At 36.0% G+C, this 23,861-nt stretch overlaps 1 protein-coding gene across 12 annotated transcripts in view; it reads left to right on the forward strand.

The window, feature by feature from the left end:
* XRN1 (5'-3' exoribonuclease 1) overlaps nt 1-21,717 on the forward strand; it is a 37,948-nt gene extending 16,231 nt beyond the window's left edge. The window contains exons 20-45 of one of the 12 annotated variants that reach the window (XR_008438588.1): nt 265-396; nt 1,643-1,805; nt 1,951-2,064; nt 2,516-2,614; nt 2,756-2,871; nt 3,732-3,878; nt 4,191-4,280; nt 5,204-5,339; nt 6,052-6,108; nt 6,786-6,918; nt 8,006-8,075; nt 9,115-9,334; nt 9,997-10,098; nt 10,748-10,843; nt 11,071-11,185; nt 11,704-11,768; nt 12,152-12,262; nt 12,612-12,737; nt 13,061-13,217; nt 13,605-13,780; nt 13,998-14,111; nt 14,192-14,303; nt 15,329-15,480; nt 15,679-15,974; nt 19,666-19,803; nt 21,621-21,717. Coding sequence is in view for 8 of the 12 variants with exons in the window: in XM_053986281.1 (XP_053842256.1) it covers nt 265-396; nt 1,643-1,805; nt 1,951-2,064; nt 2,516-2,614; nt 2,756-2,871; nt 3,732-3,878; nt 4,191-4,280; nt 5,204-5,339; nt 6,052-6,108; nt 6,786-6,918; nt 8,006-8,075; nt 9,115-9,334; nt 9,997-10,098; nt 10,748-10,843; nt 11,071-11,185; nt 11,704-11,768; nt 12,152-12,262; nt 12,612-12,737; nt 13,061-13,217; nt 13,605-13,780; nt 13,998-14,111; nt 14,192-14,303; nt 15,329-15,480; nt 15,679-15,969 (3,094 nt within the window). In the remaining 4 variants the exon portion in view is untranslated. Of the gene's footprint in view, nt 1-264; nt 397-1,642; nt 1,806-1,950; nt 2,075-2,515; nt 2,615-2,755; nt 2,872-3,731; nt 3,879-4,190; nt 4,281-5,203; nt 5,340-6,051; nt 6,109-6,785; nt 6,919-8,005; nt 8,076-8,844; nt 8,917-9,114; nt 9,335-9,996; nt 10,099-10,747; nt 10,844-11,070; nt 11,186-11,703; nt 11,769-12,151; nt 12,263-12,611; nt 12,738-13,060; nt 13,218-13,604; nt 13,781-13,997; nt 14,112-14,191; nt 14,304-15,328; nt 15,481-15,678; nt 18,696-19,635; nt 20,256-21,620 lie in introns of those variants that run through there. The other 11 variants (XR_008438589.1, XR_008438590.1, XM_053986281.1 and 8 more) reach the window with 11 other exon arrangements.
* The last annotated feature ends 2,144 nt before the right edge of the window (nt 21,718-23,861 follow it).

The raw sequence follows: 23,861 nt of genomic DNA on the forward strand, positions 1-23,861 counted from the left end.
AGTTTTGAGGGAAAAAGGCATGCACAGAAATCCACACAGTGAACATTTCTATATAATACTCCTTTATGAATAGCACATGTACTGGTATTTTTTATTAAAAACATGCTCTGTGGCCTATTGCGGAAGGGATAGAGAAAAACGATGCTGCAAGTCTTCCACATCCTTATCAAGTAATTTCTAACTATTTTCAGTCTTGCTCACAATTGGTTATGTCTAGGTTAATCTTACTTGGTTAAATTTCCTATCTGTCATAATATTCTCAAGGTTTTATTTGGAAGAACCACATGGCACACAGAAGCTTTACATGGGAAATGCAGTGCCCCCAACTAAAGTGGCTTATGTGGGAGATAAGGAGCAAAGCATGTGGGTAAAAGAAGTTCAAGGCATTTCAGAGCAGTAAGTAACTTCAAAAATTAAAGTGTAGCTTTGCATTTTATGTCTCGGCTGTGTTTTGTTCCTGTATTACAGACCTAAGTAGCACAGAACAGCTGCTGCATACTTGATGATAAAGGTTAATCAAGTCTGCTTAAATTTAAAACAACATAAAAGAGATTATGTTGAAATTTCAGAATATATGAAGTCTGTTCTGAGGTAACTAAAGTTAGATGCTCTTACAAAGAACTCTGAAATGAATGAGTTTTAGTATTTATTCTCCCTCTCAATTTTCTGTTGTGGTGTTAGCAATCTTCGGTTAAAGGAAGTATGTAGAATGAAGTCATACAGAATCAACTTGCAACTCAAATAGCTTAGCTTTGTTAAATTTGAATACAGCTCTTGCTCTTCCAGAGTGTGGGTGCTCAGTAGACTATAAATGAGTTACAGTAGTTTTGATGCCTTCTTGCTGGTCTTAAAATCACAAGCCAGACACAGTTCTGTGATAAAAAGGGCTTACATTTCTAAGGATCCTTAGGTGCATGGCACGCTAGATGGAAAGCGCCTGAAGATGCACCTGGAATGTAAAGCACATACAATTTTTATGTGTTTAGCCAATTAGCATAACTGACAAGAATCCCCAATTAGAGAGAGAAGTGATGAGGTAATTCCCCATCAGTTCAACCCTTTCTGAATTCCTCTTCCCCACCCACCCTTAGACAGGAACTAAACTTTGTTTATGAAAATGTGTTCTTGGAGAGCTAGTTTCAACCTTGGCTTCCCAGAGAATCTAACCTTGGACTTCCAACTTGGAGCTGCCAAGGAATTTATTTTGTCTTTCTGTCTAACAGAATAGGTAAAATGCTAGCTATGAATACTGTAATAGGCTAGAGAGCTATAAATGTATATGTAAAGATGATAGGGAGTATATGAAAGCAAAAAGGCAAAAATCCATCTGGCACCAATTTGGCATTTCATTATCTGTCATTTAAGTCAAGTGATTTAATTACCCCTAGCCTTCCACTGTAAAGATTAAATGTGCTTAAATTAGTACTCTGAGCTCTGTAGTGATGGCTGTGCAGCAGTGGGTAAGCAGCTGGTTAAGCCATTTATTCCGGGTATTTTTTTGTAAAGTAAGAAGAAAATTATTAGAGTCCTCTTTTAAAGAGGGTTTTTTATTTTATTTAATTTTACTTGAATAAATTAATTTTACCCTCTTGGTTCAGTTCTGTTTATTGTAATCAATCTAAATGTTCTGCTTTGCATTCAGGTACCAGAGAAGGAAAGGAATAATTATCCATGAAACATCAGTAGTTGTATATGCTCAGTTACTCACTGGTAATAGATATCAACTAAACCAAAATGGAGAAGTTTATTTGGAGAAGCAGTGGTCTAAACAAGTTCTTCCTTTTGTTTACCAAACCGTTGTCAAGGTAAATATACAAGTTCAGTATCTTCTCTGAATTATTTCAGACTCAGACTACGTTTTAAACTAAGTGGCTATTTATATAAACTTTGTAATTATTCTACTGGAACTGAATGATATTTAAGATTACCTCTGTTGTCTCTTTCATGTAGGATATCAAAGCCTTTGACTCCCGTTTTTCAAGCATCAAAACTTTGGATGATTTGTTTCCTCCTGGAAGTACAGCCTTCATGCTGGGATCTCCTTACTATGGCTGCATGGGAGAAGTTAGTTCCAGTAATTTCATAATTTTTCCCTGTAGATTTTTTCTTTTTGCAAACCTAAAATAATCTAAGATGTTGTGTGACAGTAGTGGCCATTTGCTAGCTGAAATTTTTAATCTAGGATTTCCTGGTGGCTTAGTCTGAGAAAGAGAGGGATCTTCTGTTTTCCCTGTTCTTCTTGCTTGTGTAAGAGGAAAAGGCAGAACTTAAATGCAGGATTATTTTTATTAGTTCTTTGGGATAATACATAAGGTTCCCATTGGTGTTATTTTCAGTCATGAATTCCTTTGGTTTAATGCTGACTGATTGGCTCTATGAGAAGGCAAGGTGATGAATCCCAAAGCATCTCTGTGCCTACTGCAGCAAAATTGTTGATAAAGCAGAACATGAGGTGTGTTATCCAAAGACTGCTGTTTTTAAATAGCACTTCTAACCAGTAGTGTTTCTCTCCAAGGTTCACGATTCACATGATGTGATCCCAGAAGGCAGAATCCGGGTAGTTTTTAATATTCCATGTGAACCCCAGCTTGATACTTTAATACAGAACCAGCATGTGAGTGCTTCTTCTTTTCTCGTATCAAATAGATTTTGCAATGGTAAATGTCTTCAAGGGATGTTTCCATACCATTCATTTGCCATTTGTATAAAAAATCCTTTAGACATTGCCAATATGTTTTGTTTGTTTGTTTTAAAGAAATATTCTGTGAAATACAATCCTGCATATATTTTGGCCAGCCGTCTTGGAGTAAGTGGATATCTTGTCTCCAGATTTACAGGGAGTATCTTTATTGGAAGAGGATCAAAGAAGAAGTGAGTTCTTTTTGTGAATTTTGACTGTAGAGAAACTTCTAAATTCTGCTGTAACTCTACAGAATTTTTGCTGTGTTTAAGTGCTGTTTTTATCAAGTGTACACTCTTTTGTGATTTGAAACTTTCTTTAATGTGTATTTGCTGTAAACTAAGTTGATATGCAGTGCTTTTTTTCTGTCAGAAGCATGTTTTAAATTTTAGTTCACTGGACAGTTCTGTTTGCTTTCGTATTGTAGACAGACATAAAATTGACTTTCCTGGTTAGCTATTTGCAGAATTGAATTAGGAGTTTAAACTGACTTTGCCATACTGAGAATAAAAAAGTAGAATCAGGGTCCAATTTCATTGTAGTTATTACTGCTACTACAGGGAGATTCATTGTACCTGTAGCTTCTTTTCAGAACTAGTTAAGACTGCTTAAAATACATAAGGGAAGCAATCCGTGTAGTTCTGTGAATATCAAAATTGTGGTTCCTCTCTAAAGATCTGGTTGATGGATGCCTGAGCATCTTCTTTTGATCTAATGTGTACATTTCTTCCTGATGGATTGTTCAAGGACATCCTTCTGCACCTTGATAAATGCCAGGTTGATTGTGGTTGATTAGATCTCAGTTAAGGAAGAAATGTAAAATATTTCCTACCCTCATTTGCAGTGAAGTATAGGCGCATGGGTGGACAGCTAGCATAGCACAGCTTTTGGCCTGTGACATTTACAGCTGGCACAATGTTAACAAGTAAACAATACAATGAATTTAATTTTTCTGTGATTTAAGGCCATGAATGTATGTTTATGAGGGTTTTTTTAATGTATGTGAACACACACACATATTGCAAGTTAATGAACTTTTTCTTATTTCCAGTCCTCATGGTGATCACAAAGCAAATGTGGGGCTAAACCTGAAGTTCAATAAGAAAAATGAAGAAGTTCCTGGCTATACTAAGAAAGTTGGAAATGAATGGATGTATTCTTCTGCAGTAGAACAGCTACTTGCTGAGTATTTAGAAAGGTAAATTATGGGTATGAGCTTCATCCAAATTACCCACCTTTGTATCAGTTGTTGGAATTTGTCCTCTGGTTACAGATCTTCTAAGAACAATGAGTTTGTTTCTTTTATTCCAGTGTTCTGTTTTGGGATAGAGTAATTGTATTAGCAGTTTGCCTTTGGAAAATTAGCAGTATGATACTAAATTAAGTAAAAAATAACCCATCTGGGCTTCACAACTTTTGAAGCGCAGCAGACTTGATTTTGATGGGGCTTTTTTGTGGTCTATGCTGATGTGAAACTAAAGTTATCTTCCATATATTTGGGGTTTTTTAGGGTGCCTGAACTATTTAATTATGTAGCCAAGAACAGCCAGGAAGATATCTGCTATGAAGATGACATTTGGCCTGGAGAGGATGAGAATGGGTAAGCCATGGTCCTTAACTCTTTTCTACAATAAGGAGAATAAAGACTGACAGTTGTGAAATGCGGTGGCTGCTGTGTAATTGAAACCTTTCTGTTCCTCCAGCAGCCTGATTGTTCAGTGATGGCTGAAAACATTATTTGAATGCTGTACTTTTCAGTCATGGAGTCCAAGTTTCTGCCAGGCTTCAACCTTTAGTACAGTAAATTAGAAATATAATTTTCAGTGGCTATTTCATAATTCTTGCTTTTAAAATAGCCTACAGTAAGCATAGCTATGATTAGTCATAATTTTTTTTTTTTAATAACCAATAATTGTGGTAATTGTCTAAAATCACTTGGAATTTGAAAAGTAAATCCTACCGAGCTGGAAGTATTTTGCACATTTTTAGTATACATTTACATGGGAGAAAAATAGCAACCTTGGTTCCAGACACAGTATGGTAACTTGAAGAAACTTTAGTTATTAGACAATAAACCCAATCCATGGGCTTCAATCAGTAAATCTACAGGACTCTTACTTCGTGATACACCAGTGTAGAGTTCCTTTCATAGAAGAACCTCAGATTTTTTTCTCCATTTTACCAGAGAGTCTTCCCTTGTGAAGTTCTTTCTTCCTGTGTTGTGAGAAACAGCTGGTCACAGAACCCATAATCACATCTGGACACAGTTTATTGATTGGATGCAGACTTAATTTGCTGAATGCTTTTAATTAATTTAATAATTTTTTTTTCCTGAAACAAAACTTTACATTATGGTTTTGAAACAGTACTGTATAATTTTGACGTTTCTTAAGTCATACAGAATCTATAGAGTCCATTACTTATGAATATATACAGTCAGTGTGCCTGTATGATAATACTTGACTGATTAAATTAGGGAACATGGTAAAATGCCTGGTTTCATTCATGCCATTTATTATTCAGAGCTGAGAAAGTGCAAGAAATTGTTGCCTGGTTAAAAGCACATCCTGTGTCTGCTTTGTCTCGCTCATCTTGTGACTTGCAAATTTTGGATGCAGCCATTGTTGAGAAAATTGAAGAAGAAGTAGAGAAATGCAAGGTACGCAGCTTGGTGTCATTGTGAGCAGGGGTGAACCAAAAGGCAGTGCTCATTATTTTTGAAGTTCTTGAATTTGAATAAGACATTACTTGCCATCCCAGAGAAAAAGGACACAGAATATAATGTAAAATCTGGATTTGTAATACTATCTCAGAAATTCAGAAGAGCTCATTATTAATCTTTGTAAGAAATTCACGCTTTTAGGGGTGATTTATCAGCAGTGGGACATACTCTGAGCTGTGCCTTTTGGTGGTTTTGTAAAGGAACAGGTATCAGTATATATTGAAAAATACTACAGTGCTCTTTTTACGTGAAATCCCAGCTGTTCTTCCCTTGCAGTTACTCTTTGTTTTGCAGAAAATTAGAAAGCTTTTTTCTGAAGGCCACAGGTGAAAAAAGTGGCCAAGGAAATTACTAAAATAAAGTCTAAGGACAAAGCCAAATGAAATAATGGGCTCATTTTTTTTGAAATAACTTGCAAGGACGTCTTAGAAAATTGGTGTGAAAACTGGATTTAGACAACTAATGGTTTGGTATGAAATCCAGCATGTTTTAAAAACTAGGTTTACTCTAAAGACTTCGTTAAAGCTCTATATCATTATCTAAAAGAAACTTGAAGAATTCTACGTGATCTTTTCAGGAGTTTTGTTTTACATATTCTAGTACTTGTTCCTACACTGGTTTGTAAAGAGTTTCTGTTCCTTTCCTTTAGCAGAGGAAGAGCAACAAGAAGGTGCGAGTAACTGTGAAGCCCCATTTGCTGTACAGAGTAAGTGATGTGATTGGGTTGGGGATGGGTTTAAGTTCTCCAGATCATATTTATTTTACCTAAGCGTACCAACTTTAGGAGATTGGAATTTTGTGACAGTATTGATGAAAGGAAACATTTTATTATGCCTTCTAGAAAATAATTCTGGAAACAGTAGTCTGTCTCTACAAGGAGAGAGAATTTCTTCGAACTACAAGCATGACAGATCATGTTGGGCACTGACTTTCATGTTTTTTCTACCTTCTGCCCTTTATGCTTCTGCAGTTCTTACTGGCTTTATAATGAAAGCAAAATAAAATGTGCTTTCTGCTGTCTCTTTTCCCATGTTTTACTTTTTATTCAGTTCTTCACATAAAACCAACTGCTTCTCTTGCCCATGTTACTGACATAGGCAGCTTATATGTAATGTTTTAGTTCTGTCTAAATTGATACTCTTGATTAGCTAGTGTACAACACATTTTCAGGCAGAAGCAGTAGTGAGAGTTGCAAGGGGAAAAAAAGAAAGTTTGCTTTGAATCTGGAGAGGGAAGGGTTTTATTCTTGGGGGGGGGGGGTGTTTCTCTGTTTTTTTTCCCCAGAAAGTTTGCATTATAGTGTGTCTCAGATATTGTTATAAATGCATTTTTATTCTAATTATTATTGTTTTGCATACATTAATACAGTCTTTTGGTTGGCAGCCATTAGAACAGCAGAAGGGGGTTGTTCCAGATCGAGATGCAGAGTACAGGCTGTTTGACCGTGTTGTCAATGTCAGAGAGAACTTTTCTGTTCCTGTTGGTCTACGAGGCACCATTATTGGAATTAAAGGAGGTAATATTTTCTTCATGATTATAACTATATAACAGCTCAACTAGTAATACGAAAGCAGGATTCAGGATAGTGTTTTATGTAATGGTTGTGAATGCACATATTTCTTGCTATGAAGCTATGCAACTTGAACCTGTTACTAACATCTTTACTGTTTTGAATAAAACCTACCTTCTCCTTTAATTTCATGTGTTACCCAGCTGTTATTTGAAAAAGAAATTGCTTACCCTATGATCCTTCCTCTATGAATTAGGAATTACTCTTGGTTTTTTAATATGAAGAAGGCAGATCAGAAAAGGAACAAAATGAAGTTATGGGAAAATATAGGCAAAGTTAAGTGAAGTAGACATAAAACCAAGTATTAGCCTTAATTCTTACATCAATCATAAAGTTTATCAAGTATGATTTGTCTTAAATAGTTTTACTTTGAATTTGTATTTTTATTCTGTAATATTCCATTTCCATTAATTGGCATAGATTTATAGCTTGTTTGACAAGAAGATTAACCATAAATCTGTTTCAAGAAGGATTTATTGAGCCCCACAGAGTGTAGCAGTTTCAGATCGAGAATTGCAAATGTAATTTCAGTAGTTGCTTTCTCATTCAATTTGCATCCAACAATCTCAAAGAGACTAGACTAGAGTGCAGTTTTTTAAAAAAATATTCTTTTCTCCATAATTCTTAGATACTGCTATAATTTTAAATGTGTATTAGTCTATCATTGTGCAGGAGGATAATATTAAAGCTGTTAGTTTCTGACTGCCTGAATGTAGAAGTGACTTGCATCTCTTTCTGCCAGTTTCTGACAAGTGTGACATACTGCTATAAACTGCAGTTCTGTTAATGCACATTGGTAAGGTGTAATGCATAGCACATTACTGTTGAAACTATATCTTAAAGGGCAGACATATGTGAGACTGTGAGAAGCATTTCCAAATTCCTGTTAATGAAATTACTCAGAAATTATTTGGGGGTCTGTTGTTCATTTTTGGTCTTTTCATTATTTATGGTATGACTAGTATAGATAGATATTTACATAACATAGATGGATGTAACTGTATAGGATGATGTTGTACTTTGTTTTCTGTAGCTACTAGAGAAACAGATGTGCTCTTTGAAGTTTTGTTTGATGAAGAATTCCTTGGAGGCCTCACTATAAGGTTTGTGTGGCGGAGTTCAGAGTCAATTCATGCTAGTGGCATAGATGGCATAGAATTGTTGTCTTGGTTGAGTATTTTTATTGTCTCTTCTTGAAACTTTGTTTCTTGGCAGTGTTGGTCAGTTTTTATTTCTTTTGTGTTTTCTTGATTCTCTTTAAGTAGTGATAATTTTTTGTGAAGCATGTTATATTGTGGAAATGCTCTTTAGGCTTTTTTGGTGTATAAACTTCTGACTTGAAGAAAGCAGATATGAACCAGCAGAATAAAGCACTAGATCCAGATGTCTTTCTAAACAAATATGTAGAAAATAGGTTCTTATCAGTATGTATTCAACATGTAGATTAAAAAGCAGGCGGAAGGCATCTGTTCCTCTTAAGGAGGGACTCTGAACTCAGTAGTTGATACTTAGACACTGAATTCAAACCATTAAAAACTGAACTGTTCTTCAGGAGGTGGAGGTGCTTTTGTTTTTATAAGTGTGATAACTCTTCTGTATTGAAGTAAACACCTAAACTTCTAAGTGTTCAGATATACCCAGCAGGATTCATTTTTACTGTTCTTACCTAAGGTTTTAATAATGGAAGTTAGAGGAAATTCTTCCCTACTACCTGCACTCAGCAATCATAGCCCTTGCATGTCCTGTAACACAGATAATACTCAGTGTTCAGAAATGCTGCTTAATTTCAATTTGTAATTCTGCTACTGAACCTGAAACTTCAGTTTTCATTTCTGAAAAATAAAAGAATATTGTTTTCTGGTTCTTTTACAGAAATATTTACTACAGAACTGTGCTATAACAATTCACTCATCTTAAAAATTTCTTTAAGCTCGGCACTGAAAGGTACAATATAAACTGAGAGTAGTGCTAATTACTGTTTGACAGCCAGAGGGCAAAGGGGAGCCATGGGTTTCAGGTTGTCTGCAATGCTACTAGATTTCAATACTGCATAGTTTTCAGCTTCTGTTGTTCAAACTTGAGTCATTGTTTTTTGGCAATAATTGAACTGCATGAAACAACTATGGAATTCATTTTCTCAAGGTGCTCACCTGCCAGAGGTTATCGCCTGCCCTCAAGTGCCTTAATTAACCTGTCTCATGGTAGTCGGTCAGAAATGGGAAATCAAAAGCTGATGGCCATAGTTAAACCTCAGCCAGCAGTGAACAACTCACATGCATCTGATCTGTCATCCGTATGCTCACAAAAAGTGCATCTGGGAGGCCTCAACCATTCTCCTCGCTCCCTTTTTGTTCCTACTCAAGTAAGACTTTTCTCACATTTGTACAAAAACGTTTTTCCTTAGAACCTGAAATATTGACGTGGTTATCTTAGTTGGTCCAAATAAAATTTAGTTTTTATGTCAATATATTAGAAGTAGAATAATTCTTATGCTGGAGAAATGAATTAATCTAATAATGAAAAGGACTAAAATTTCCTTATTGACAGTGGTTTTGCTCTGAGTAACTCCAGTTGCTTTTCTGAGAGACAAATACTTGGTTTGGAGCAGTGACACCATATTTGGTGTCAATAAATAGTGTGTTTGGACAGAGATGCAATTATTTTCTTAAAGCTTTGGTCCAATTAATGCTTCCTTATAGGGTGTTTGTCCATGCATAGAAAGGGAAGACATGATTTCTCTATCAGTTTTGCTTCTTGGTTATAATTTACTTTGAAACTACAGTAAAGGAGAAAAAATTACAAGTTTTTAACTGAGTTTCTTGGTCGTTTAATGACACTTTTATTTTTTTAACAAGAGGCTTCTTTAAAGAAACTTACCTTAATTAGTAACTTCATGTTGCTCTAGGTGTGTTTGAAAATAGTTGTCTCATGTTTTTCAATTCTCTACAAGAAAAAGTACTTTCCAAAAGAAAATGTAAGACAATGAAACACTTCTGATTTTTTCTTTCTCTCTCAATGATTTAGCAACTGAATGGAAGACAGCATTACAATCTCAGGGCTGAAAATCAGGGCAACTCTAACTCACCCCAGAAAGGATCATTTCTGAGTGGCAATCAGAAAAATAAAGTGAGTGTTCAGATTCATTTAGTATTGGACCCAAATGTCTCTGTTTTGGCCCTCTGTTCAGGGTGGGTGTCATTTTCTCATGATTAATAAATTGCTTTCTTTTAGTACATCAGATGTTTTAGTTCAGATACAGACTGGAGCAGAACTGCTCTCAGTTCTTGAATGAATATAATATTCTGTGTTATCCTGGTTTAGATATTAGATGTTTAAAAGGGTTTTTTGGCATAGCTGGGCTTCAGTTCTGCAGTAACATACCTGTAATGTAATGAAGTAATTGAGCCTTGCTGGCAAGACTTTACAAAATAAATCATTAATAATAAAATCTAAGAATCCTCTCAGTATGAAACCATGCTTTTGAAACCATTCTGAACTGTTACCTGAGTTTCATTATAGTTAATCATCAAACTAACCTCATTTCACTTTAGTAGTGATTCTTGGTAAAAATTGTAACTGCAATCCACTACCACATCTTGTTTCCTAATTAATTACCTGCAACTTGTACTAGTGTCAGTATAAAAATATCTGTCATCTGAGGACTGTTAAACTTGAAACTTACAATTTCCAGAATGTCTTGGTATATACTAGCTGTTCAAAAGTTGAATTTATCGCTGCTGAGTTTGTTTGAGGTCTTGTTTTTTTATTTTGTCAGGCACAGAGTAAGCCAGATGATGAATTCTGCAGCATATGGCAGTCATTGCAGAGTTCTGGGAAGTCTCATCACATTCAGCAAAACATGCATGAGAAGGTTTGTATAGAAACTTTTAACAGATTACTGCATTCAAAATATGAATGTACTTAATTTCATACGTCAGTTCATTGTATCAGAAAACTTCATGTTACAAATAAATCCTCTGGATGAAAGTGGTGTTATAGGGAGTATGCATAGCTCTGGAAAGGGGTAATCATAGGGCACTGCTATGCAAATAATAGATACCCAGTTTTCTGGTTAAGCTTTGATGTTTTAAACCCTAGGGTGCAGTTCTACCTCAGGAAATCAAGCTGGGAACTGGCCATCAGTTTTACAAGCCAGGCTTCAATGATGGCAGCTTTAAATGTCAGCAAAGAAAACAGGAGCCTTATAAAAAATGTAAGTACTACAATTAGAAACTTTGTTTAGGAGAACTACTTGCTTTATCTGACCTTCATTGAAATGTCTGAAGAGCTTTTTGGTTTTTTTTTTTTTGTAGTTATTGACAGGAAATAATTTATTATAGTTTTATAAAGACTACATTGCACTTATTATTGTCAAATAATGTCCCTGGTGTGCATATTAGATTGTTCCACACTTAATCCTAAAACTTTTAGGTTAGTTGTTCTGTGTTCTGTTGACTTGCCACCCATCTAATCTAAAAATTAAACAAAAAACCACATCTGCTTGTGATCATATTTGTAGAATAGAAAATTAGATATATTATTGGATATACTTAATTTTATTTTATCCTAGAAGAAAAGCATACACTAAATGACCTATGAATTAAAATTAAACATTCGATAAAACCATTCAAATTAATGCAAATCTGTGTATTTGTATGGAGTTACTAATTGTTTTGAGTCTTGACTGTTACAGTTTTTAAAAGTATTTCAAAAGAATGCATTCTTTTGTAGTTAAAGAAGATTCCAAACCTACAAGAGGTGAAAGTCAACCACATAATAAAATGTCAAACCAACAGGTAATTTTGTCTGTACTGAGTTAATCTGTTCTTTTCTTTTCATTTTACTCTGATGTGATTTATCATTTTACAGATTTGTCTTTAATTGGCATCTTAGTTGATTCTTTTAGTCAGCAAATTTATTTTGGAGATTTTTATAGGCAGATTATGAGAGAAAGCGCATAAAATATGTGATGATACCAAACAACTTTCCTCTTTCTCTTAGATTCTAAAAGCTACACTGTAATGGGAGAACACAAATGCTAGGTGTTCAGTAAGCTGAAATCCTCTAAGAATATTAGCATGTGAAAGCTCTTTGTAGATTTCTCTTTGCTCATTTCTAGTATGATTGTGTTATAATGAGTAATAGAGTAGTCAATAATAATGGTGGCATTTTATTTCAGAATTTTGCAGGTGTGAATAAGTACAATGTCAAACTTTTGAAGAGGAATGGAAGTCCCAATATGCCTTTAATTCAGAAGGCTGCAGTTGATGGTCCCTGCACAGGTGGAAAGGTAGGATCTAAGGAGTTGTCTGTCTTGTGCTCTTTGAGTAACTTCAGTTTCCAGTCCATTTTGTTCCAATTGTTCCTGGTTAATTGTTTGAAAACTAATGTTTAAAAAATACAACAAACCTGTGTAACTTTGATTGTTCTTTAAATCAAGTCTTTCAGTTTTAATATGCAGAACTTCATGCAGTCTCTGGATATCTGTTCTCATTCTGAACAGACATGACTCTGACCTGCCCAAGCTAAGAGAGGAAAAATCTGAATGAGAATAAAATGAACCTCAAATTCATGTACCCTTCCTCTTGCATCTGCTTGTAAACACACTTAGCTGATGTACCTTTTTTCTTCTTTAAAAGAAGGACAGTGAACTTGAAAGGCTTCTAGCTTCTTTGAAAATTTCCAAAGAAAATGAAGTGCAGACTTATTCCAAGGAAGCAAGAGCTACAAACGAGGAACACCTATCACCACAGTCATTTGCTATGGTCTGTATACTGCAGGAGTCATTACATTGCAGTTTAGCATCTGCTATCTTAGCATCAATGCTTCTATTTAAAGAATCTCCATGAAACCTCCTACTGCTTTTTTAAAATGTAGTAATGATTTCTTAATTAGCTATTCTCAGAGAAAATGAGTGAACACCTTTGTTTATGCTAAGATGCTGTTACCTTTGCTTTGATATAATATAACTGATTGGAAAATAAAAAGTCAGATTCTGTTGCCAATTATGATAATCAATAAGAAAGTTAAGAAAGTCATGTTGTCTGGATACCAGCATGTTCCTGAGTGGTTTATTTTATTTTTAAAGAAAGGAACACAGATGCTCAAAGAGATTTTGAAGATAGATGGCTCAGATCTGCAAACAAGGAATGAAGTGAAATCACAAGTTAATGATGTTCCTGCTCCCTCTAGTAGACAGGATTGCCATGGAACTGCTGTGCAATACAGACCAACAAAAAAAATGGGTATGTGTAACCATCAGCTCATAATTCAGAGCTTCACCTTGTAGTGACATTTTAGAACACAGTTTCAGTAGGGTATGTTTATCAAAATATAGTAAGAAAATTACAATTTTTTTTTTAGTTCTACTTCTGTATTTGGATCTAAAACTCTCTTCAGTTATAGTCTCTTGGTTTTTGTTAAACAATATGAAAATACCAGGAAAAAATCAAATAACCAGTTGTTTGTGGGGTTTTTGGTTTTTTGGGGGTTTTTTTTTGTGGTTTTTGTTGTTGGTTTTTTTTGTTTGTTTTTTTTTTGGTTTTTTTTTTTTTTTTGCTAATAACCAAGTTGCCATCCCTTTAGTGAAGGAAATAATTGTGATACAGCTTTTTTTTTTCCCCTTTTGTCAGCTGCTTATATGAACAAGCATAGCCCTGGAGGCCCCCAGAACACAGCAGCAATAGAAACTGGAGGTCACCCTTTCCCTTGTCCACAGCCTGCACTGTCTACTGTTTCTGAGCTTTCTCGTATTTGTTCTCTTCTTGGAATGTCGCAACCAGATTTCTCTTTCCTAAAAACACCACAGGTAAAATGTTTTTTTTTTTTTTCTGCAAAAGTACAAGTTCTCAACTTTCTATCAACTGTTCTATATTAAGTATTTCAACTGACCGTTGAAATCTATCTGAAAATAAACCTTAGCTCCTTTGTTGCCTTTTTTTAAAGCAAACAAACAAATCTCTGTTTCTGTCTCACAGTTTGTTAGCAATACAAATTCCCTCAAAAATATTGTGTTTTTTTTCTAGACCATGACAGTTTGCCACATAAAGCTGTCAAATGGTTTATTGGTTCACGGACCGCAGTGTCATTCCGAAGCTGAAGCAAAGGAGAAAGCTGCGCTTTTTGCTTTACAGCGCTTGGTGAGGATGTGAAAAATCTCTTCAAATCTTTGTCTCTGTACACTGCATCTGTTGGTAAACCTCTGTTTCCTTCTTCATAGGGTTCCATAGGAGTAAACTTTGCTTCACCTCCAGCAGTGTTTCCAAATTACCAACCACTAGGAGTTCCTGTACCACCTGGATCAATTCCTCCAGTATTTGCACAGCCCCCTGGTAGGTGTTTGACTAGTACACATTTCAAATAATATCATGATATCCTCTAATTGTGGTAGTTCTTTATATGAAAATTAATGCTTTCCAGGAAGCCTCATTTTTTGGTCTTCATGTGTGTACTTGTATGTCTGAACAGTTTTGGAAACAGTTCATGGCCCTCTTTGCATGAATGTGTAGATAAATTCAGTATGAAGAATCATCTCTATTAATTATTTCCTCAAGAATGTATTCATCTATTCAGTCTTCGGTGCTTTTGCCATTTTTTTTTCCTTCAAAACAACAGTAATTATTTGAAAGCAGATAATCCCAGTCCAGAATTTTAAAGAAACAGCCTCCTTGATTTATAATATGGAATTTCCCCCCCATCCGATATAGTTAATGTTTCTCCATGCAACTGTTTTTATTCATCTGTAACCAACTTTCACTGAAATGCTACATCACAGTCCTCTTGTACACTGCCAAATATGAGCATGGTAAGTAACCCCCCAAAAATTGCTAGAAGTCCCACTGCTGTTGTTTTGTATTCTGGGTCCCTGTTGTTTTGTATTTTACTGAAGTTCCCATCACAGCTAGGAATTAATGAGTCAGCACCACTGTAGCATCCTAGAAACTCATACAGCAGCTGCTACATCTGCTTTCCGTGGGGTTTCTCTGTTGTTGCTGTGTTCCAAAATGATGGCCTAAACTTGCAGCTTTCTGCTAATACAGTTGGCTCAGCTGAGGATGTGGAGATTCCACATTATGTGCACTCTGGAATGCAGATATCATGACTTTAGTGCTCTTGTGTTGTTATCTAGGTGTAGTTCCATTTGTTTGGGGGCTTTTGATAATAAATAAATACTTAGCTATTTTGAAGTAAATATGAAGCATATGAGACTTTCCTGGAAAGATAAACAACATGCAGGCAGATATAGCTGGAATAGTCCTGGGCTCTTGGCAAGTTTGTATCTTTTTTTTTGTTTGGTTTTTTGTTTTTTGGGGTTTTTTTTTGAGGAACAAGAGCTAAAAGATTCTTATTTTCATAGCTAATATGATGCCTCCATCGTCTCACGTGTTTGGTCCAGTGTCCTGGAGTACTCCAGTGCCTAAGCATTATTATCCTGGTTCCTATCCAGGAAATGTGTCTCTTGCAGGAACTATACCAGTTGGTTCTCACAACCAGTTTATACCTCTGCAGGTAAGAGCAGCAGGTTTGTCTTAATATTGTATTTTTGTAAAAAAATGTGACTACAAATGAATTTGACAACACCCCATTGTGAAGCAGTGTTTAGTATAAGAAAATTGTTATTAAGATATGTACGCATGCTTTCTGAAAGTGGAATATTTGCAGTTTTTGAGAATGCATTCTGTTAAATAATATTTATTTAATTTAAAGGTAACTAAAAAAAGGGCTGCTAGCAAGAAAAACTTTGAACTCAAGGAGTTTCAGAGTTCCCCTCAAGCTGCACCACTAAAGAATGAACAGCCAATGTCTTCTGACCACATTCAGCAAGACAGTTCTTCAGCTCCTTTAAAATCTCCTCAAGCTGCTCAATCCAGTGTTTCATTTCAAGACAATGTGGCTACTCCAAGTGTTCCTCATAACAAATCAACACCAAACACTTCCAGCAAGCGAAAGCCAAGAAAACTGGCTGTCAATTTTGGCGCACCAAAATCTTCAGAATAAATATGGTAGCTAGGTGTATTTTATCTTTAACTTTTTCCCCACTGTTATGTTCTACCATTTAAAAAAATCAGAAATCTCTATTAAAAAGACCAGCCACTTTAAGTATAATATAGAAGGAAATACATTTTATTCACTATGGTTTTCAGATTGTCATTAAAACCATAAAAATTATGTTAAAATTTTGTTTTATTTTCACTTAAATTAGCAAAAGCCAGGAAATGCTGAGTTAGGGTTGCCATGCCATCCTTTGTGCCTAGGTTTCTAAACAGTGGCTTACAGACAATATCGGGTGAGCAGCAATAATAGTGGCAACCTTAACTCAGGTTGGATGTGCTTTTTGGGAGGGATGTGGAACAGTAATAAGTTGGGCATCTAACAGTGTTTAGCATCATATTTTGTACTCTAGCTTGATTTTAAATAGTGTAATAAGACAGAAAGTAAATATTATTTAAATACAGCTTTTGTATTGGCACTCCAGGTCCTTCTAAGTTTAATCAGTGTAACCAAAAGCTGACTACAAAGAAACTGCCAAATCCCCTCTAAGTAGGAACTGCTGGGTTTTGTACTAGAGGGCAACAGCTTTACAGCTTTCAGAACATAGGTGTTATTGTGTGTCTGGTATTGGAGTGGCAAAAACTGGTTGCTCTTGCACAATCTGTTCCAGGAGATTAATTTATAGGATGTATTGAATAAAAAAAGTTATATTTGCAAAGTAGAGATCCCTTTGGTAAAGTACATTTAACGTTTTTTTAAATCTACCAATTGTTTTCTGATGATAAAATAACAAAGTTATCTAATACAGATGTGCATAGCCTCCTCAATGCTTGTGATAGCCTGATTTTTTTCTAAACTATAATAATGGCCAGAGTTTAAAGACACCCCATTTTGCTGGCTGGCTGTCAAAGTTATGTTTACTTAGAGTCCATTTCTTCTTCTAATAGTCTGTGCCCTGAAACCTTCTCTGTAGTAGGTTATTTTTTGTTACTAATGACTTTTAATATTTATTTTTTTAGTTTTGTGAGAGAATTTCTGTGTTGCAAAATTAAATTATCAGGAAGCGTTGCTATCGGTTCCATAAGAATATTCAGACAAAAGGCTGACTTGAATTTTTGGACAGAACTATGGGATTCTTTGTTCATATAGGAAAAAAAAGAGGGCTCAAAGGTCCTTGTACTGTTTTTAACCCACATGTACTAATCTTATGGACATTAATATAAAATCTTCAGTCTAAGAACAAATTTGAAACCTCTGTTGGTGCCTGCTTACTGGCATTGATTAAATTTCATCTTTCATCTGTTCTAGAAAAAGAACTAATTTTTATCTTAGGCCTAGGAACCAGAAATAAAGCAAACTTGAGTGATTTATTTTGTTGCTTCTGAACAGGTTTCGTTCTGGGTCTGCAAGTTCGTAGACTTTCTTTCATTTGTTTTGTTGCCTCCATTTCTTGTTGTAGTATGAAGTTTCACATTATTACTGTGTTATAGTGTTTTTTAATTTTCATTTCTCCAAAAGAGTTGTTGGCTCAGCAGTATTTGTAGAATAGCAGCAAGCCCTATAAAAAGGATCACAGAGGTAAAAACAAGATTAAGGAATTTTATTATACTTAGTATCACAAAACTTGTGGAATAGTCTACATATAGTCTTAAATCACATTGATTTTGTTGTTGTCTTTATAGTCATCTAGTCTCAACAGGTTCAAAGCCATTTTCTATGAAGGGAAAGTTGTATTTTTTTTTTTTTCTCATTAGCAACATGAGACTGATAGGATGCTGCCATGCCAATATTTTAGAAGTGGTTATGTGACATTTAATTGGTCCACTGTATCTGAAACTGATCTGAATGATCTGATCATAAGAGAAAATACCTATTTGAAAATTTCCATGACAGAGATGAGGCTATGTTAGACTCTTGCATCACAGAATTTTGATGTGTCTGTACAGCAAATTTATGCAGATTTTTGAGAAACAAAGTTATGGAGGATGCTATACTGTTATGTACCAGTGAGCACAGCAATTTCTATTAATTATTCTACTTCAAACTAAGATTTCTGCTCCCTCTTCAAGTGGAATTCCTATATGTAGTATATTTAGATGGTTAAACCCTTTATTCTGTAACTGCTGCATATTGTATTAGTTTTGTAGTTTTTCTATCCTATGAAAGTGACTGCCTGGTGCCCAGTTAATTACAGTTTTACATGTCCTGGTAGATGTGACATCTGCATTGATCTTTGCCATGTCCCCTTTGATTTCATTATTATATTTTTACAAGGTCATTATGTTTAGCTCATGCAGATATAAATTTAGGCATTTCTTTTTCTCATAGATATAAAGTATTTTCTAAGCACTGGAGTTTTTCATTAGATCTTATACAGAGCAGTATTTTACTAAAAATCCAAAAGGGAAGACTTTTATGTGTGCATTTTTGTAGTTTCTGATTTTTTTAAAATAACTTTTCATTGTTTATCTGCCAAGTGAAATGTTTTAAATTTGCCTATGAATGGATACAGAATGTATTTTTTGTGCTGTTTAGTGTTAAGTGTGCATTTGCAGATTTTTAGCATGTAGTTGCACAAAGACGGTGCAAAGATATTTTGGAATATGAATATATGCTACACTGAAGGAAAAACATTCATAAACCTTAAATGCTATATAGAACTCTGATGCAATAGACTAATTTTATAAACTGTCTGTGTCTGCTTGGATTAAATATTGAAACAAGAAACCTTACCTATTTTCACTGTTTTATTTCCAAATACTACATGGGAACTTGCGTATGCTCCAACCCAGAAGTTTACGATAATAATCAAATCTCATGAAACTCAGTTTCTTTGATTCTCGGAAGCAGGACCTGCCCTCCTGACTGTGTCTCGATGGCTTTCAACTGTAGCTGTGATCAAAATACAAAGTTTTTTTCAAAAGACGGTTGGTCACCTTGCAATTAAAAGCATTTAATATGATACTGATCTTCCAAAATTTTTTTGGCCTTGTCACCAATTAGATTTAAAAAAACCCAACCCCATATAAAAGTCATTAAGATTATTTTCCAGTAAGCTCAGTCCTAGTGATTACTAACAACGTGGAGAACCAGCTGCTGGCTGAGAAGCACAATATTAATGTCTTTCTTGCACATTTTAGTGTGAATTAGCTTGTTTAAAGCAACCAGCATAAAGACTGGAGTACACTTTTAGCATGTCCAGCTGCTGCAACTTCATGTAAGTGTGTATGCAACTTGGTGTTTCTGTACAACACAAGTCTGGTTGCTGTAAACACACAGGTCATATTGCTCAACTTAAAACACTGAGATAAAATCTTGCATTTCATAAATTGTCTTCAGATGATTAGTCAGTGAACTCTTAACTGCTGTTGCCCTGCATGGTGAGTTCTGCCATCTCAGTATATAGCACTAAAGAAAATTCAAGCAACTTAAACGAAGGGATAACTTGAAAATATTATCAGTTATTGCAGAGTAAATTTTGCATGGATGCTCCCATTCAAAAATTTTGTTCAATTTAATTGAGTTGACCTGAACTACTATATAGATGACCCCTGAGGGTGAGGAATCTCAAAGAAGTAATTGTTACTTACAATAAGGATGTTTTTTAATTCTATTTGCAATGTGATCTCCTTATGTATTCCATACTCAGCCTTCCTTACTACTGAGAGACAGTTATGTTCTTCTCTTTCTGTATCTGGAAAGGGGACACAGTGACATCAAGGGCATAAGGGCAGTCTGAATACACACTCTTGGCCAAAAGAATTCAAATTCAGGTGCATGAGGACCCTTGAATATTGAGACGGTAACTGATAAATGTTTTGAAGAATCTGATATCATGAGGTAAGTGGCTGTTCTTTATTAAAAGAGTCCATGGTTCCAACAACAGTTCCTTATTGCTGTCTTGCTGTTAATTTCTGAGTGGGTGTTTATTCTTATTTTTCTATAATTTACAAATTTTGTGGTTTATTTCTGCTTTGAAATACAATATAAATCAAAGGAATGGTCACAATGCCATCAAGTGCATATAGTAAACCTTATTCCTATTATTTGAAAGGACAGAAAAAGCATTTTTCATTAAAACTTTTTTTTTTCTGGTAAAACTTGGTCAATAAAACATCAGTACATTGGCAGTGATTTATGAAAGTTGATAATCACACTTAGTCCTGTATTTTGTGTAATTGTGGTTATTTTTAATGGCTAGGTCTTACTGAAACAATAGTTCTTAAGTGTTTTTTCATCCCTTTCGCTTCTAATATATCCATTCTCTTGTTCTAATTAAGCCTCATTAATGGCCATTTTTCTGTCTTTTAAATTTTTTTTGTTAATTTCTAGATTTGAAATAAATATTCTTTTAAAGAGCTATTCAGCCCTGGATTTTCTAGGTACAATGGACGATCATATATATGCACATACACATACACACATATATATATATACATTAACTCAATCACTCATTTTCTTAAAATGATTCATAGTTATGTCATTTGCAGTCCACACAATAATTCCTTAAGAGACATCCAGAGGATGATTGACACTATCTTGTTAATACACATTGCTCTTCTCCAAATGTAGATATTCCTTAGGCCGAGTAAAATAATGGGCAAATAATGAAACATTAACAGAGTAAGTACACCAGTTTTCACTTCACTTGCTTTGGTAGATAAATTCTTGGCTTGCAACTTAATTGTCCTAAAGTCCACCTCATTTCCTGTTAAAGTTTACTTGTGTTGCAGAGCTGGCAGGAAGGGCCGCTTCTGCCTCAGGCGCAGTGCAAAGCCTCATGCATGTGGGCACAGATTTGATGTGCAATCCTCTAGTGATGATCCTGGATTAACCAGTCTCTTTATTACTTGCTCCCTCTGGGTCATGCCAAACTGTGTTGCCACATTATGAACCTTGTCAAGGAATTAATGTGATTGGCAGTCTCCCATGTGTTATTTTTCATAATAGTTCATCATGGAGCCCTAAGAACAGCTGGGTTGGTACAGTTTGTAGTGTGAGGGTGGGATGATTTAGCAAGAATGGAACCTCTTAAGAAACATCTCATGGCTGCCTAAAGCTCAAATTACCCACAAATCTAACATGATTCATCAAGTGATCTCATTGCATGTGGTTCTGTCTGTTGACTTCGAGGAGAATGGTAACTTCTGCAGGAGTACAGGAGGAACTAATGAGAAAGGGTCATATGGTAAATTATTGCAGCAACATTTGCATAGAGATGATAATTTTCATTTTGGCCCATTTGTTAAGTTTTTAGGTGAGTCATAATGAATGATGGATGTGGGCTGCACCAGCCAATGGAGCAACAGAAAGTAGTAGGCTTTTTCTTGTTTCTGTGCAAACTGACAAAAGGCCTAACTATTAAAAATAATCAAAAATATCAAGACAGTGTCGAGAACATGTTTTCTTTCTGGGAGTTAGGTCTGCTGGGTCAGTGCCAGTTCCATCTCTCAAGGTCTCTTACATCATCCTATAAAGTCTGTCTCTTGCTGACTGAAACATGTTGAGTGTGATGACATTGCTTATAAATATTCAATTATATTCAATATAATTCATTGTAGGGGTTTTGCTGTTCCTGCTAGCAATGTAGGATCTTCTTGACCCTGATGTTCTGCCATTTGATTGGTTTTACTTAATAACTCTTTCCTTTGCTACAGCATTGTACAGGTCCCTGGAGTGCCTCCACTCCTTCATTTGGTTTGATAACCCAGTAAAAAAAATAAGACCAGCCACGCTTTCCGGAGGGCAAAGAAACTTGAGGATTTCAGCAGAGAAGATGCAGAAGTACAGGACATGGCTGCTGAGGTACTTGGTATGTGACCCCAGGTGTGCCAGCTCCCTCTCTGAGCAGTGACACGGCACCCACGTGCTCTCACCCAAACAGGAGGACTCGAGGTGCTGGTATGGGTTATGCAGGCCTGTTACCAGGAAAGTGTCCATACATTTTCACTTCAAATTGAATGTTTCTTGCCTGTGCTAAAATGAACTTGGGGCTTTTGTGCATATTGACAGTAAGATTTTTCTCCGAGGGTGACAGAGGTTTTGGATAGACAAAGAGTGCCTGTGTGGGAATGAGATTATTTATGAGACCAATATAAACTAACAACAAAGTCATGCATGGACACGCTCTGCAGATATCAAAGCACATTTGTCTTTTATTGCATTACTTTTATGCCATTACAAACAGAACAATAATAAGAAATTTGTATTTCATAAGCCTCTCATAAATTAAGCAATTTTAATACATGCTCTCTGTGACTAAGATTGTGTATGCATTGACACTTTGCAAGTTGGTTCAGGTTATCTTTTTCCACACATCTAAGTCTTTTGTTAACATATTAATCAGAATTTAAGATCTGCAAGAACAAATCAACTTTACATGGCCACTTCCATGCAATCCAAAGGGTATGTGTTTGTTATATTAGGAGCTTGTGAAAGACAAAAAGTAACCTGCATCCATTTTGCTTTTGAAGTTTTGCTTAATCTTGCAGTGAGGCAGGCCCTGCTTGTATTGATACTGTAAAAACACAAAGGATCTCTAGATGTCTTTTTTTCTTAAAGCTTCTTAATTTTTGAATGTTTGGAGAGGTTTTAGCCTTTTATACCAGTTACACATGTTGAATCTTACTGAGGGAGCTTTCATCATAAGTTTTAAGTAATTATTATTATTATGCTGTTAGTTTTGATAAATTAGTTTGAAGGAAAGTACTCTTCATCAGAATCTGAAGTAGTTGGTACCTCTCTGACATACATCTATTAGCTGTATGTCAAGAGATAGTCAAAGAGAATAAAAAGTCAAAGAGATTGTGATTTTGTAATGTGTTGTTCCTTAGGGAGGAGAGATAAAGCAGTTGTTTCTTGGCTTTCTCTTTCATGTGCCTTCACTACCCCGTGATCTGTACCTTTGTCCCAGTGACCTCTGTGACTGCCCATGTCAGGTGAGAAGCCTCTTCTTAATGTGGCTTTCAGTGTCAGTAGTATTCCTGGTTTAAAGATCCAGTAATGCCAGACTTATATAATACTGTTCATAGTGCAGGTTTTTTTAAGAGGGGCCAAACCAGAAGTGCAAGGGAGAAATACTTTCAGTGTGTTTTTTTTTTTTTTTCTTTTTCTGCTGTAATTAAATTAGTTAAAACTGAATTACTAACTCTTCTGATTACATTTGGGTTAAAATGAAGTTCTATTGGTACTGGTTTGGGGTTGAGCTTTCTGAATTTTATTGGTTTACTGTTAATATTTCTGGCTGTTTCTGTTTAAAAATTACCACCCCATCTAAGGGCAATACGGGAACATTTCTGTCACTAACTCTGTTTCAGCAGTAATTTTAGATGCCCTTCCCTCTGTAAAGCAAACTGATGGCACCAGTGAATTGCTGCAGATCATGAGTTTGTGTAACTATGTGTAATTTGTTCATTGATACTCAGTGCCTTCAGCGACAAATCCCAGGAGAAAACACCTCTTTTAGTGTGAGGAGAAGTTGGGGTCAGACACTGATGGCGGGGGGGTCACCATCGCACCGTGGGCATCTCTCCCAGCGGCGGTCGCTGAATTCAGCCTTTTAGAAAAGCCCTTAACATTTGGTGTTTAACTAAAAGCCTTTTCTTAAGTGCATGTAGTGGATTTATGTAAAGACGGCACAGACGAAACGCGACGCTTCGCTTTCGCGTTCTTGCTGTGTCCGTGGGATCCCGGGGCCGAGGGCGCGGCCTTCCCTGCGCGGCGGGCGGGGCCGCACCGCCCGCGCTGCTCCCGGGCCGCGGCCTGCCCCGGCCGCCCCCGGCGGGCGCCACCTGCCCGCGCGGCGGCCCCGCTCGCTGCCCGCGCCCATAGGCCGCGGGAACGCCCGCCCCCGGCGGGCTGTGGCGGGCGCGGCCGCTCGGCCGCCCTCAGTCCGCGCT

This window comes from Vidua macroura, chromosome 10 (genome assembly GCF_024509145.1).
Source record: "Vidua macroura isolate BioBank_ID:100142 chromosome 10, ASM2450914v1, whole genome shotgun sequence".
NCBI classification, from domain to species: Eukaryota; Metazoa; Chordata; class Aves; order Passeriformes; family Viduidae; genus Vidua; species Vidua macroura.